The sequence below is a fragment of the Balaenoptera musculus genome, chromosome 17 (genome assembly GCF_009873245.2).
Source record: "Balaenoptera musculus isolate JJ_BM4_2016_0621 chromosome 17, mBalMus1.pri.v3, whole genome shotgun sequence".
NCBI lineage: Eukaryota > Metazoa > Chordata > Mammalia > Artiodactyla > Balaenopteridae > Balaenoptera > Balaenoptera musculus.
In genome coordinates this window covers 33827177-33843781 of record NC_045801.1, presented here as the reverse complement: position 1 = coordinate 33843781, position 16605 = coordinate 33827177, and the positions used below count along the sequence as shown (strand labels likewise).

At 40.7% G+C, this 16605-nt stretch overlaps 1 protein-coding gene across 2 annotated transcripts in view; it reads left to right on the top strand.

The window, feature by feature from the left end:
- Window positions 1–1239: 1239 nt before the first annotated feature.
- The window catches only part of FZD6 (frizzled class receptor 6), a 36348-nt gene continuing 20982 nt past the window's right edge, over window positions 1240–16605 (top strand). The window contains exons 1-3 of one of the 2 annotated variants that reach the window (XM_036830988.1): window positions 1246–1371; window positions 2119–2237; window positions 2338–2670. In XM_036830988.1, the coding sequence (XP_036686883.1) occupies window positions 2494–2670 (177 nt within the window). In that variant the 5' untranslated portion in view covers window positions 1246–1371; window positions 2119–2237; window positions 2338–2493. Of the gene's footprint in view, window positions 1372–2118; window positions 2238–2337; window positions 2671–16605 lie in introns of both variants that reach the window. The other variant, XM_036830989.1, reaches the window with a different exon arrangement.

The following is a 16605-nucleotide window of genomic DNA, read 5'->3' as shown; positions in this document are numbered from 1 at the left end:
TAAGCACATGAAAAAATGCCCATATCTTATTTCATCAGGGAAATGCAAATTAAAATAGAGATATCACTAAACACCTGTTAGAATAGCCAAAATCCAGAACAGTAACAACATCAAACCTTGGCGAGGGGTTAAACACCAGGAACTCTCAAGCATTGCTGGTGTGAACGCAAAATGGTATAGCCACTTTGGAAGACAGTTTAGCACTTTATTTTTTCTTTTATAAAACTGAATATACTTTTACCACATGATCCAGCAATCTGGTTCCTTGCTATTTACCCAAAGGAACTGAAAACTTACTTCCACACAAAAACCTGCACACAGATGTTTTTTATAACAGCTTTATTCATAAGAGCCAAAACTTGGAATCAACCAAGATGTCCTTCAGTAGGTGAATGGATAAATAACCTGTGGTCCATCCAGACAATGCAATATTATTTATCACTAAAAAGAAATGAACTATCAAGCCATGAGAAGACATGAAGGAATAGTACTGAGTGACAGTGGCCAGTCTGAAAAGGCTACATACCGTACGATTCCACTGGAAAAGAGAATGTATGACATTCTGGAAAAGACCAAACTTGGTGACAGTATGAAGATCTGATGATTTTCAAACGTTAGAGGGAAGGGATGAATAGGTAAGCACTGTGAGATGACGCGTGGCACAGCTGGTACTACAAACTGGGTTGACTCCTAAAGCAGTTGAACTTTCTATTACGGTTCTGCATCAATAAACCACAGGACCTGCCAGGGCTGAAATCCCATTGCCACCTGTGCCTCCAGTTGGTGACCAGACTCCCTGAATTAATAAAAGGTTTTTTTGGTTTTTTGTTTTGTTTTGTTTTGTTTTTGTTTTTTTAAGACAGATACCCAGCAAGTTACCCACTCTCCAACTAAGGTCACTTGGGCAATTGACTTTCCAGAGCAAATTGGCCCCGTTTAAGAATTCTTGGCTCCTGAAATTCGGAATAAATTGGGTTCTTCTAAAAGAAGTTTTATTTGGGATTCTAGGCTGAACCCCTCTGGACGGCACATAAGAGACGGCAAAGTGGAGGGGGCTCCCCGGCCCAAAAGCTGGACCCCGACACCGCGACAGCGTTCACCCCAGCCCGGCGGGGCCGGCCCAGAACCAGGCCCGGCCGGCACAGCGCGGGCGGGGCCCTGGCGGAGAGCCAGACCCGCCGCTGCCGCCGCGAGCCGTGACCTGCCCGCCAGACCTGGCGGCGCAGTCTCGCGGGATTCCTCAGCTCTCGCTCCCGGTGCGGCTCCTGAGGTGGCTAGAGTCCCGGACACTCCCGGGAGCCGTCTCTGGTCGCGGGGGTACGGTGGGCTGGACGGGGACGGGGAGGAAGGTGCCTTCGACCGCCGCCCGAGGTGAGGGTCCTCGGGCCCCGACTGGGCGGGCGGCCGCGGCCGGGCGGGTGCCGGGGTGAGCGGGGGCGGGCCTCGAGGGGTGCGGGGCGGGCGGGGGGCGCGCGCTTGGAGCCGCAGGTGCGGGGAAGGCGGCGGCGGCGGGACGGTCCGCACCGGCCAAAGTTTTCCCGGAAGTTGGGGAAAGGCGATGCTGGTCCCCGCGGGGCTAGGGGCAGGTGCCCGACGCTGGGCCCGGGGCAGGTGCCCGGGGGTGGGGCGAGTTGCCCTGCCTGGCGCTGGAAGTCGGGGCACCGGTGTGTGTTGGGGGATGGGGTGGGGGCGTGCGATTATTCGTGGCTCCGGGCCCACAGCCTCCCTCCCACCGAAACTCCGTCGCCGCCGCGGGACAGCTTTGCTCATTTCCCTTTTCCGTGAGATCGCTACTCCCCCCAGCCCTTGAATACTAGTTTCGCTCCTCCGCAGTAGGAATCCTAGAAGTCTCCCTCTAGTTGGCCTTTTAAAAAACGTAAAAGTGTGTCTCCAGAAGAGTGCCACAAAAACTGGCCCTTTAGAGTCTTTAAGGAATTGAAGAACTCATGAGATCTTAAGGAATTTCCCCGGGACTCGGTTTTCTCGTGCGTAATAAGATAGCCAACAGGGGCTTTTAGGTTTTACAGTTCTTTTAGTCCTTCTTAACTTATTCCCATCCCCACCATTTTCTCCATCTCACTCATCCAGTGCCCCCCTTTTACCCTGTGTTCCGTACAGCGCAAGCCTCCTATCATCCGTTCCCTAGAGATGAGACTTCCTCAGCAGGCGATAGATTCTGTGCCAAGGCAGGTGGAAGAGGATCTCGACGGGACGAAATTTTCCGTCGTTTTTCCGGTGTTAGTTACCTAGGGTGAAAAATCTTAACTCTGCACTTTGACGTACGCATTTGAGTCTATGACAAACGTTGCTGATACACCCTTTTGGTTGTTTTTACAGTAATTGACCCAGAACCCATTTTCAGGAAAAAGAGCTTCCTTCAAAATGGTAAAATAATTAAACGAGGAATTTGAGCATTTTATCTTTGGATGGAAATCTGAGAATGAAAAGAGCGATTAATCCAAGCCATGTGGTAAAATTAGGAATTTGAAGAGAATGGAAACGTTTACATTTTTGTGGACATGTATGTTTCTACCCCTCGTACGAGGGCACAGTCTTTTCACCTGTGAACCAATTACTGTTCCCAGATGTATGAAAATGGCCTACAACATGACATTTTTCCCTAATCTGATGGGTCATTATGACCAGAGTATTGCGGCTGTGGAAATGGAGGTGAGTAGTTCTTCGTATCTTTATGGAAAAATAGTTTATGCTCTGTTCTGGAATAAACTAGAAATAGGACCTTTTTATTAAAAAAACCACAGACACAGTAAGGGATTTCTTCAAGTTGTATATAAGTCCTACTTTGAATAAATCCCTTTGAGAATTAAATCTCCCTACTAACTTACGCTCGTGTACATCTGTGGCCCTGCTTAGTGGATTTGCTTAAGATCGAGTTCATTTTATACGAAGTATAGTTATGAATGATTTTGCAATGTCTTGCACCTGTCAAATATTTTGCTCTCCTGAGTAAATTATGGTAGTTCCTCTAGAAATGTGAATTCTGAATTTTTCCTAATTGATTGAACGTATAATCTATATTGCCTGGACTAAAAGTTCTTGGACTACATGTATTTTCATAAGTAGTTGTTACGTTCACTTGACCCTGTTTTTCTGAAGCAAATCAATGGCTAGAAGATTTTGGGGCTGTAGATAGCGTTTTGCTAAAAAGTGACTTTTTTTTTTCTTTAAGCATAGTGCTTCAGTATTCTTTGTAAGATACCTGTTTAAAAAAAAAAAATAACATCAGGGGAGGAGCAGAGTGACACTAAAGATTGCCTCAGGTGCCTCAGTTACCTGCCTCTGGTTTAGAGATACGCAGATTGCTAGGGAGGTGTGGGAAGAAAGAGTTACCTGTAGAAACCTGTCCTCTCCTACAGGTCTGTTAGGTGGATAACTTTCATGAAGGAAAGAAGACTAATGTTTCTGTAGTTTTTTTCCAGAAAAACTGAGGATGGTAAAGGCTTTTCCCCCTCAGATTGTTTCTAAGAGTTGAAACCCCGGCAATTTTAATATAGACACAGCTTTAAAAACTGACCAGACTTGATTTCGCAGCTTCTAAAGTCTTCCATTGTTGTTTAGTTGAATAGTTGTCCAGCTACCTCATTGTAGACTCATGTCTAAAATAGGAAGGCTTTTGAATACTAAGTAGAAGTACTTTTAAAAGATATTGCAAATTATATTACTATAATCTTTCAGTGGTTTTTCAAACCAGTGCAAGGTGGGTGTCTTTTTGAACACTGAACAGATGATGTGGTGAGACTTCCATTGGTTAATCAGAACCATTTTGATTGTTTAATCTGATTAAATAAAGTATGTAGTATGAGTAACTTCAAGGAATAATTATAACCTTCATTCACATTTTTTCTGGTAAGTGTTTTATAACTCATATCTTATAGAGTTCTTAAAAATTTTTTTAAATCTGGTCTCCTTTTTGTATAGTAGCTACATGCATTTTGAATGCTGACATTGACCTTATAAATTCAGATAATTTAGAATTCCTTATCATAGAGTACCATTATGAAGATAGAGATGTATCCCTGCTATTAAATACTATAATTATAAGATGATAAGAACTAGTTTTTGTTCTAGACATGTCTTTTTAAAACCAATTGTTTCTGACCCAAAAAAGGTTCTTTTTCATTTACCTAGCTTCTTTCCCGGGTAGTTTTGTGTCTGGACTTGATATTAAGAAGGCATTTTTGTTCTTACCTCCTTTATTTGATTGCTGACATTACTAATCTCTTCATTATATAATCTACACTTTCTCTTAGCCTTTAATATTAAGTTTTATTCCATAAATCACATTTCAGTTGGTTTAAGGATATAAAAGAAAGCCATCAAGCAGTCATTTAATACCAGCATTAACCTAAGTTTACAAAAAAAGAAAGGGAAATGGAAAGGCAAAATAATATCAACCTAAATCAGACTTTAAATCCCTATAAATTATCTTTTTGGTTCAGTGTATTACGCTTTTCCTATTGCCCTGTCCTTATTTGTCCTTAGCCATTGGCATTCTCTTTTAGTTCCTGTATTGAATGTCCAAAATTCTATAATTCGAGAGTTGTGACTTAAATATCATGCAGAGCTTCTTATTCTCTTTTGTGCCATTGACCCATTCTCAGAATTTTAAAATTTAAATAACATAAGTAGGATTACAAAGGAAACCAATTATATTGAAATATACATCTATTTATAGCCCAGGTTAGGAAGCTTTGAACCTGTCATTATATAGGTGAAGAAACTGAAGCCCAGAAAAGTTATGATTTGTCCAAGATCTGAGCGCTATAATCTGATGCAGTCTTCTCTGTCAACATGGACCATAATGTCATCTTTAACGGTTTTTGTGGGGTGTTTTTTTATCCTTGACCTTATTGGATAAAAAAGAAAATATTTCCTAAGATTAGAATGTCCTGTGTTAATTTCAATCTTTGCTGCTTCTTCCTAAACTTCATTTTGATAAAAATTAAGCTGGGAGATTTTTTTTTAACCTCTAATCAGCTCTACCTTTCTGTTTCTCATCCATGCCTTGAATACAAAGTCTTGTCAAAATTTTTAGATCAAACATAAAATCCTTTGGCTTCAGCCTGTCCCCTCTGGTAGTGCCAAAGTGATTTCAGTAAAATGCAAATCCATGCAGTCCACTCTGGGTTTAAAATTCGTCACCATTTTCCTAAAGCTGGAAAAATAAAGACCTGACCAGTGCGGCACCTAAGGTTCTTTATATGAGACCCTGCCTTCCTGTCCAGCTTCCCATCTCGTTGCTTCCCATGTTACACACTCTGCTTCGGCCAAGCTGACCTGTTTGTAGATGTAGAGCTCAGGTCCATATTACTCCCTCTCACTTCCATACAGTTGCACATATTGTATCCACTGCCTCCTGGGCTCCTTACCTACCCTTCTTCATCTGCTCAATTTCTTTACATCTCAATTAAAGCAATAACTCTGTGTCTAGCAAAGCATTCCTTTCACCTTTCTCCCAAGCATAGTTAATCAGCTCACTCTCTACACTCTGATAGTACATAATATATACAACTGTTCTTATACTTACCGTGCTGTATTGCACTTATTTACATGGCTCTCTCCCTAGCTTTTGAGGTTGTTGAGAGTAGGGATATTTATTCATTTCTATGTCTAATGCTTAGTACAGTGTACAGTGCCTCTGAGCATGGTAGATGTTCAATGAAGGCGAAATAAAGGAAAAGAAGATGTTTCTTATTCTAATAAATCATCAATGAGAATTTTCCCTCCAAATCTTTACCTTCCACCTTTATCTTCTGCAGAGTCTATGTGAAAGGCACTAATATTTTTATTTTTTATTTTGTTTATTTTTTATTTTTTTAACATCTTTATTGGAGTATAATTGCTTTACAATGGTGTGTTAGTTTCTGCTTTATAATAAAGTGAATCGGTTATACATATACATATGTTCCCATATCTCTTCCCTCTTGCGTCTCCCTCCCTCCCACCCTCCCTATCCCACCCCTCTAGGTGGACACAAAGCACTGAGCTGATCTCCCTGTGCTATGCGGCTACTTCCCACTGGCTATCTATTTTACGTTTGGTAGTGTATATATGTCCGTGCCACTCTCTCACTTTGTCACAGCTTACCCTTCCCCCTCCCCATATCCTCAAGTCCATTCTCTAGTAGGTCTGTGTCTTTATTCCTGTCTTGCCCCTAGGTTCTTCATGACCTTTTTTTTTTTTTTTTGTTTCCGTATATATGTGTTAGCATATGGTATTTGTTTTTCTCTTTCTGACTTACTTCACTCTGTATGACAGACTCTAGGTCCATCCACCTCACTACAAATAACTCAATTTCGTTTCTTTTTATGGCTGAGTAATATTCCATTGTATATATGTGCCACATCTTCTTTATCCATTCACCTGTTGATGGACACTTAGGTTGCTTCCATGTCCTGGCTATTGTAAATAGAGCTGCAATGAACATTGTGGTACATGACTCTTTTTGAATTATGGTTTTCTCAGGGTATATGCCCAGTAGTGGGATTGCTGGGTCGTATGGTAGTTCTATTTTTAGTTTTTTAAGGAACCTCCATACTGTTCTCCATAGTGGCTGTATCAGTTTACATTCCCACCAACAGTGCAAGAGGGTTCCCTTTTCTCCACACCCTCTCCAGCATTTATTGTTTGTAGATTGTTTGATGATGGCCATTCTGACTGGTGTGAGATGACGTCTCATTGTAGTTTTGATTTGCATTTCTCTAATGATTAATGATGTTGAGCATTCTTTCATGTGTTTGTTGGCAATCTGTATATCTTCTTTGGAGAAATGTCTGTTTAGGTCTTCTGCCCATTTTTGGATTGGGTTGTTTGTTTTTTTAATATTGAGCTGCATGAGCTGCTTGTAAATTTTGGAGATTAATCCTTTATCAGTTGCTTCATTTGCAAATATTTTCTCCCATTCTGAGCGTTGTCTTTTGGTCTTGTTTATGGTTTCCTTTGCTGTGCAAAAGCTTTTAAGTTTCATTAGGTCCCATTTGTTTATTTTTGGTTTTATTTCCATTTCTCTAGGAGGTGGGTCAAAAAGGATCTTGCTGTGATTTATGTCATAGAGTGTTCTGCCTATGTTTTCCTCTAAGAGTTTGATAGTGTCTGGCCTTACATTTAGGTCTTTAATCCATTTTGAGTTTATGTTTGTGTATGGTGTTAGGGAGTGTTCTAATTTCATACTCTTACATGTAGCTGTCCAGTTTTCTCAGCACCACTTTTTGAAGAGGCTGTCTTTTCTCCACTGTATATTCTTGCCTCCTTTACCAAAGATAAGGTGACCATATGTGCGTGGGTTTATCTCTGGGCTTTCTATCCTGTTCCATTGATCTATATTTCTGTTTTTGAAAGGCACTAATATTTTTATGTGGTTTACATATCATCCACCTTTGATCTGCCTGAGCCTAGTTCTAATAAAACACATCAGTTGATATCCTCTATGTTCTTTCCCATTATTAGCTTGACACATGTTTATTTTGAATTTATTTAAAAGATTAGATTTTTTAACCATTTATATTTATTTATATGGAGTGAAAGAATTAATCTTTTGATTGGACCATTGTGTTATAAACTATATGTGTCAGATTTCTTTTCAAACATTGTACTTCAGTACTTAATCTCTAGTCCAGTCAAACACTAAATTATAACTGAATATACCTCAGCTTTTACTTTTAAAAAGTGTTTTATAGTTTCTCTAAAGAACTGATTGTGTTTTACACTTCCAACCCAACTGCCTTTGGCTCCTGCTGGTCCCGGTTGGATTTCCAGTGTTTACTATGAATTAACGTTAGGATGAGGGGCTGCAGAATTATCTGATGATTATGGCAACCAATTGTGCCTTCTTAGCTACCAAGAATTTCATGTAAGTCAAGAGATCTATTTCCCTCCTCTTTTATGCCTTAGTTTTCATTATGTGTGATGGTTATCCTGGTTTATAGAATTTATAACATTTGTGGTCATTGCTGATCTGTGATTATATGAGATGGTTTAGGGCAGTGGTTGTCAAACTTTAGTTCATAGACTAGCAGGTTGTGAGCTTGTTAGAAATGCAAGCTCATGGACCCCATCCCAACCTACTGAATCATGATCTGTGAAAGCAGAGCTCAGGAAATTGATTTAACAAGCTGTCCAGGTGTTTCTTATGAGTGTTAAAATTTGAGACCCAGTGGTTTAGAGCAGGGAATGCAGACATTTTCTGTAAAGGGGTAAATAATAAATATTTTTGGCTTTGCAAAACATTCAGTCTCTGTCACAGCTATTCAACTCTTCAATTGTAGCCAATACAAATGAGTGTGGATGTTTCAATAAAACTTTACTTATAAAAACAGATAGTGCATCACTTTTGGCCCACAGGCTGTAGTTTGCTGAACCCTGGTTTAAAGTACTTGAAAATGTTCTTAAGGATTGCACACATAAAGCATGTAATAAAAATCATTATTGTGCATTCTTATTAATATGTTACCATATGTGTATGTGTTATTTTCTTTCCAGATAAGTTTTAGGTCAAATTTATCACAAACCAAAGGATCTGACTGAGATATCCTGGTCCTTTAGTTTTGTTCCAGAGATTGCTTGAAATAAGGGACTTTAATTTTTTCCTTATTTTATTATCTGAGACTGAAGTCATTTGTATTATTACAAAGAGTTAATTTAAAATTCTGAATAGTAACTTGGCTTTGTAATGAAAAGGATGTTGTACAGTCTAACTCTCCCAAGTGGAAAAACAAATGGTTGCTGGTTTCCATTGTGTTGCTTTTTGTTTCATATCTAGAGCATTGTTTCTCAAATTGTGAGGTTGATGTCCCTTGAGAGACTGATTTCATCCAGAAAGAGCTGAGATTGATCTAGGGAAAATGGAGACCAGAATATTGTATTTTTCTTTTTGAATTGCCTTCATTAAGGCCTAGGCAAAGCTAAGTCATGTATTGTGTTTGGAACAGCATGTGGTTGTTCTACTTTTGAACAGTCTAAAGGGAAGTGAGCCAAAAAAAAAAAAAAATCCTTTCCTTTCCACCTGTTAATATGCACTAGTAAAATGTCTCTAATCAATTAAAAGTAAAGGGATGGAGAAAAACTGTATAAACAAACTTTAAAGAAAAATTGTTTCTATTGGTTTTTAAACATATTCATCTGCTTTTAGATGAGTCTAGTGGATCCCTTCCTTTCCTCCTTATTCTCCACTCTTCTACCCCATACAAAAGGAAAGAAAATGTTTAGTGTGACTAACCTCTTTATTTTTCAGGGAAGACTTTCTGAAAATAGGTGTAATTATTCTGAAAGTAAGCTATCGAGTCATTTAAAATGAAATAAATATACAAAAGTATTCCAGATCAGTTGTGTGTATAGTGGCTACTGCTGGGTTTTAAATGTAGAAACTATAAACTTACCTTCCTTTCTGACATTGTACTGCAGTAGTAGGGAAAGTACCTTGACTAATTCTGAGTCTACAGAATCAGGGTTAGACCTGTATGTGAACAGAGGACAGTATTTCTCCTGGGAGTCTCTGCTGATAGGCACAAAGTCCCTAGGGTCATTCCTTGTTATTCCACAGTCTAGGATATTATTAGTTATGCCTTCAGGAGAGCCTGTCCACAAAGAGACGTGGTTCTTTTAGACCATGGGAAGACTGTTGTGTTGTGATTTTTTCCTTTCCTTGAGAATGTGGCATGTAGATAATGAAGTTTTATTACTCTAGTTTGTATATATGTATGTATTCATTCATTAATGTTTGTTGAATGTGTACCTGATGTGAATTATAGTTTTTCAAGTTACAAGTTTTCTTCAAATAAATTCGCTGCCCCTTTCTCTCTCTCTCCTCCTTCTGGGACCCTGATAATGCAAATTGTTAGTATGCTTGATGTTGTCCCAGAGGTCTCTTAAATCAAACTGTCCTCATTTTTAAAAAATTCTTTTTTCTTTTTTCTGTTCAGCTTGGGTGATTTTCACTACTCTGTATTCCAGTTCACTGATCTGATTCTCTGTATTATCTAATCTACTGTTGATTTCTTCTAGTGTATTTTTTATTTCAGTTATTGTATTCTTCAGTTCTGTTTAGTTCTTCTTTATAATTTCGAACTCTTTATTAAATTTCTCACTGTGTTCATCCATTCTTCTCCTGAGTTTGTTGAACATCTTGTGATCATTGTCTTGAACTCTTTATCTGGTAGATTGCTGATTTCCACTTTACTTAGTTCTTCTTTTGAGGTTCTGTCTTGTTCCTTCGTTTGGAACATATTCCTCTGTCTCCTCATTTTGCCAAATTCCTTGTGTTTATTTCTATGTATTGGGTCGGTCAGTTATGTTTCCCAGTCTTGGCGAATTGGTCTTATGTAAGAGACGTCCTGTGGGGCCCAGTAGAACACTCCCCTCTGGCCACCAGAGCTGTATGCTCTAGGGGTGCCCACTATGTGGGCTGTGTGGACCCTTCTGTTGTGACAGGGCTAACAACTGTGAGCACCCTGGTAGGTGGGGCTGGTCCCCAGCCCTGCTGGCTGCAAGTCCCTACCTTGTATGGTGGCTGCCAGAGGTAGTGGTACCCACTTACCGCTAATAGGCTAGAGGGAAGACTCCAAAATGGTGCTTGCCAGTACCAGTGTCCTCGTGGTAGAATGAGCTCCCCAAAATGGATGCTGCCAGTGTCTATTTCCCCAGGGGGAGTCCCGGCCTTCTGCCTCTCTGGGAGCCTTTCTAAGATCAGTAAGAGGGTCTGACCCAGTCAAATTACTGCCTCTGCATTGGGACTTGGAGTGTGTGAAGTTTTGCATGTGCCCTTTAAGAGTGAAGTGTCTGTTTCCTGCATCTCTCCAGCTCTTCTGTATGCAAGCCCTGCCGGCCTTCAAAGCTAGACATTCTAGGGGCTCATCTTCCCAGCGCGGGACCCCCAGGCTAGGGAGCCTGATGTAGGGCTCAGACCCCTGGCTCCTTGGGGAAAACCTCTACAATTGTGATTATCCTTCCATTTATGGGTTGCCTACCCTGGGGAGTGGGTCTTGACTGTACTGTATTACTACCTCTCCTGCCTGTCTCATTGTGGTTCCTTCTTTATATTTTTAGCTGTGGAAAATCTTTTCTGCTAGTCTTCAGGTTGTGTTCATCAATAGTTGCTCTGTAAAGCTGTAATTTTGGTGTGCCCGTGGGAGGAGGTGAGCTTAGAGTCTTCCTACTCCACCATCTTGGCCACACTCTCTAAGTTACAAGTTTTAAATTAAATAATTGACTCTTCAGTGGACAGATTATTTTGCAGTACCAACCACTTACTATATATCTTTGTCTAATTTCTAAAGGAAAGGTCTTTTGGAGAAATAGTTTAAAATTTGTAGTGCTCGCTAAGAACTACTTAAAAAATAACAAGTTTTCTGTTGTGGAAATAATGCAGATTTCTGTTTTTTATTCTTGTATTGTATTCCAGGCCCTGGTTTGCATTTTTTAAAAAGAAGTTGACTTGCCTGAGATTGGTCACATTCATGATAATAAGTGGCAGAGTTTGTACCACTTGATTATACAGTAGTCCATTAACATTCTCAAAGAATTTACTCAACTCTCCTAACCACTTTGACAGTATTTGCTCTGTGAAGTGTAAACATTTAAGGACCCCTTTAGATCTTTAGTGAGTCTGTTGCCTACCTAAGGCACACCACTTTTTTTTTTTCAATCATTTTTTTAAACTTCTTCACTTTTTCTCAATTTTCATTACTATCACTAGAGGTTGGCTTTCTTTTTGGTGACTTTTTTTTAAAAATTCTATTTATTTTTATTTATTTATTTATTTATTTATGGCTGTGTTGAGTCTTCGTTTCTGTGCAAGGGCTTTCTCTAGTTGCAGTGAGCGGGGGCCACTCTTCATCGCAGTGCCCGGGCCTCTCACTGTCGCGGCCTCTCTTGTTGCAGAGCACAAGCTCCAGACGTGCAGGCTCAGTAGTTGTGGCTCATGGGCCTAGTTGCTCCGTGGCATGTGGAATCTTCCCAGACCAGGGCTCGAACCCGTGTCCCCTGCATTGGCAGGCAGATTCTCAACCACTGCGCCACCAGGGAAGCCCTTGGTGACATTTTAAAGTAAGAAATAAAGCTCTTACCACTTCTTGAGAGTTACTGTGTGACACCATGAGTAGAAAGCACAAATCCTGAGATGAGAATCAGATGCTTTACGGTCACTTGGCCTTGGTCACTAGTAAAGTGGCTTCTTCCATGTACCAGGGGGATTCTGATTCATGCTTCAGAAAAGTGACAAATGTCTATATAACCTGCATCTTTATTACTAAGGGAGGCAAGGTGCAGGCAAGATACTGCCACAAGCCCACTCTGCTTAGACTTAGCTTTATGTATTTTTTAAAATCAAAATATTTTCTTCTTTTGATCCCTCTCTATTAGCCTTTTAACCCAGAGTTTCTCTTCAGGATCTTATAGCACCAGCAACCCCGGGTCTATACTATGGTCCCTTCCATTATCATGTCATTAGATCATGGGGAGCTAGCTGGTGTGTTTTAAGGAAAAGGTGTAGTATGACAGAAGTAGGCGTTCTGAGAGTGTGAGCAGTACGCTCATGCTGCTTTCCCGTGTCTTTAAAATCTACTCCGGCCACTTGAAGAGGGAATGATATTGGCTACACCTGATGTCATAAATAGGTGACTAGAAAACACCCAGTTCATGAGAGGTCTTGGGCTGATTATCTCTAGATGTCCCATAGTTGTGTCCAGTATCTACCAGGAATCATTAGCAGAATCAAAAGTGGAAGGTTCCTTTTATTTATGTAGGGTTAATCTCCTCATTGGTACATACCTATGGCCTCACCAGCTTTATGTCCTAATATGATGGGCCAGCGTGATGTCCTGTGAAATAGTGATATGGTTAGAGTCTCTCGTCAAATGAAATTGAGGCACAGAGCTGAAGAGCTGATATTACTCTAAGGCGGTGCTTCTCACACTCTGGTGTGCATCAGAATCGTCTGAAGGGCTTGTTAAAACACAGATCACTGACACCACCTCCAGAATTCCTGAATCAGTAGATCTGGGGTGGGATGGAGAATTTACTTCTAACAAGTTTCCAGTGGGGCGTGCTGTTGCTGCTTCAGGAACCACTCTTTGAGAATGACTGCTCTAAGGCAAGTTGGGGAAGATGTGTTGCTGTCCTTGTTAGGTGAAAGTAAATTCCTTTTGGAGGAAAAAGCATTGGCCAGATTAGAGCTGCATATGTGTTGCCAAGGCTGTACTGATTTGCTATAGTAAAGAGACCACATCTGGAAAAGTACCTTAGTTAGCCATTTGATTAAGGTTGCTTAAGACAATGTATTAATAACATATCCAGTTAAAATGGACAGGTGCCACCGATTACTACCCCTGAATCTGTTTTTGATGGTGTCACTCATCTCTGAAGGCCCTGTCTACAGTATTGCTTTTGATTTTCTATCATGGTAGAGGGAGACCTCTAATGTTTTTTGTTTTGCCACCTTGACCATAAAAATGTTTATCCAGGAAGCCAGTATGGTGATTGTGCTATTGTGAAATACAGCTATTTGAAGTATACACACCTGGGCTTGGGAAATTACACTGGGTTGGGTTTGGGATCTGTTAGTTTGCATCCTCCTCCGGAGTTGCCCCTGTGTAATCTGAAACTGGCCCCCATACACAGAGGGCAGGGAGAGACTGAAGAAGAGGCAGACCACTCCAGATTGGTAGGTGGCAGATTTAATAAGCAAGAAAACTTACTTATGAGGCTTGTCTTGGGTGGCCACAAGGTGAGTAGATCTCCGCACTCACCTGCCAGTATCTTAAAAGTTTATATAGAGGCCTTCACTGGGCTCAGTCACACATACCGTCCAGGTGATCTCAGCACCACTTTACTATCTCAAGGCTGAGGCCTTGGGCAGCTTGTAGTGTGGGGAAGGCCAGTGGAACATACCTTCCAAGGACAGGAGAGGGGATGAGGGACTTCCGTTTGCCAGGGTCCAGCTCATGGGTCATGTCTTCTCGATTATCTCCTCCAACAGGGTCCCACCAAGCCCCTGTCAAAAGCCCAGTCTCTGAAGCTAGCACGTTGAATCTAGAATCAGTACACGCCTATCAGTATTAGCACCATCTAAAATTTTGTTCTTTCCTCCGTAATCCAGCACCCTCAAACCAATATAAATGTATAGTGTCTTACAAATAATGTATAATCCTTTTTTTCAGATTTAATTTTGACTTGACCCTCCCAGGGCATGGTGGGGTAGAACTTTTCTTATAGATTGAGACATTGAAGCATGGTGGGGATGGGGTATGAGGCTATTTATTTGCTTCTTACAAAGTAAATCTTTCAGATGAGTGCCTCAACAGACCAGGGATGAGGGTCTGCTTTGAGGGCTGGGGGTTCAGAGTCCTCTGTGGGGACTCTGAACCTTGTCATGTATCCCCACTTCAGATCTTGACATCCCACTGCCTTCTTATCACAATATCACTGGATCTCCAATGTGAAAGGGAAGCAAATTTAACTGATATAATTTGGCAACCTGCAGGATCAAACTGTGCCTTTGGTTTTCAACTTCAGTCTTGAGATAGTAAAGTGGTGCTGAGACCACCTGGACGGTATGTGTGACTGAGCCCAGTGAAGGCCTCTATATAAACTTTTAAGATTCTGGCGGGCGGGTACGGAGATCTGCTCATCTCGTGGCCACCCAAGACAAGCCTCGTATTTAAGTTTTCTTGCTTATTAAATCTGCCACCTACCAATCTGGAGTGGTCTGCATCTTTTAATCTTTCTGTTTCACTCCACACCTTGAGCAAAGAATTCAGGGATGCCAGTATGTCGCTCTCTTCCTAAGCCCCTAGAAGCACTCACTTCAGCCCATAGTCCTTGAATACGTGATGGTCTTTATACCTTTCTCTGCTTGTCTGGCAGCAGCCACTCAGCCTTGTCTTCACTGGGCACATAATTCTAAGAAGTTTTTTGAATCTAAGTGATTATAAGGACAATACAATTAGTTGTTTTTCTGCTATATACCATGGGCTGCCAGATTTCCATCTTTGAATACTGACAGAATGTTTGCTCGCTTTTGGCCCCAGTTAGTCCAGAAAACCAGTTCTAGAATTCTTCCCATTTCACCGAGGTCACTTACAACTTGTTCTTTATATAATTTTTATGCCAGTTGGTCTTCTTGGTTGCAAACAATAGAAACCAACTTTGACTAACTGAAGCAGAAAATGGGTGGATGTTGGGTAGCTTGTCGGATCAATGGAGAGGCTGGAAAACCAGGGAGAAGCAAAGGGAACCAGAACACAGCTAAGATCATGCCATAAGATCAGTCTGTCACCAGTGCCAACGCCAGTGGACACTTCCTGAACCATTGTCCCTGGACACTTATTTTGGCACTGTGGGTATTATTGATCCCACTGCAACTGCCTCAAATAATCTGACTGTTCTTTTATACAAGAATCTCAATACCTGGAGCATCCAGCTGGCCAAGCTTAGATTATGTGCCTATGTTTTTGTTGTCAGGTTGCACCCCTGCATCTGTCCTTAAGCTTCTGTAACATCCCACCTACTTTGGGATTCCCCAGAATAGGACTGCTGGGCAGATGGATATGGAAATGTTCACTGTAAAGCTCAGTGTAAGACAGAGTTAGTTAACTAACAAGGAGAAAATTTCATTGTGGTACCTACAGTTGCTTTGAAATTTATGTCCAGCTCTGTTATTCAAGTCTTTGTTACCCTCTTCATAAACTTTCTGAGCCATAAAGTGTCCTTAGAGACCATCCAGTAGTTCATCATGTTCATTTTACTGATGAATGCTCTGAGACTCAAAGACAGAAAATTATCTTTCAAAGGTGACACCAGCAGTTAATGACAGAGTTGGAACCAGAATTACAATGCTGGCATTATTTCCAGCAAATGATTATATAAAATACTCCACATATTTTGGTTCTCATTGTCTATATATCATAGTTTGGCTCTGCTCTTTTTCAGAATAGTGGTATAGTTTGCCTTCTTAATTGCCCTCTTCTTCCTTGTCCTTGCTAGTACTGATAGTAACTACCACAGGATTTCTACCAGGAACTGACCATTTTCTTAAAGGTTCCTACCTTTTATTTCTCTGAGTGTTAAAAGTGTAATCAACAGGACTATTTTAATTATTACTTAATGCTAGAATTTCAAAAGCAGCATTGATTTTTTTAATGCTGTGGTTAGTTATTGGGTGAGTTTCTGAGCCTTCTTTGAGAATAAAATTTGAAAAGGAGAAATTCTTGTGTGAGACCATGAAGGCTCTGGGTTACTGAGAGAGTTGAAGAAGGTGTGTCGTTCAGGGAGGAGAGAGGGAACGGACTGAAGAGCCTAGAAAGTTTGAACATTGCTCAGTTCATGGGTTTACATAGCACTTACCATGCTAAATACTAGTTTAATAATCTGATATTCTGAGTATAAGATTAAGGACACAAGAAATGTCACAATGAGTCAGGTTAGTAGTCTTTCCATCTCAGTCAAGGTTTGGTTTCTGAGAATGATACCTAGGACATTTTATGGAAGAACATAAAAGATTCCTGTCAAGAATTTTATTTAAACAATTAGGGAAATATGCTCATTCTGTTTTTTCAACCATTTGGGATGAGTTCAATAACAGGCTGACTATCC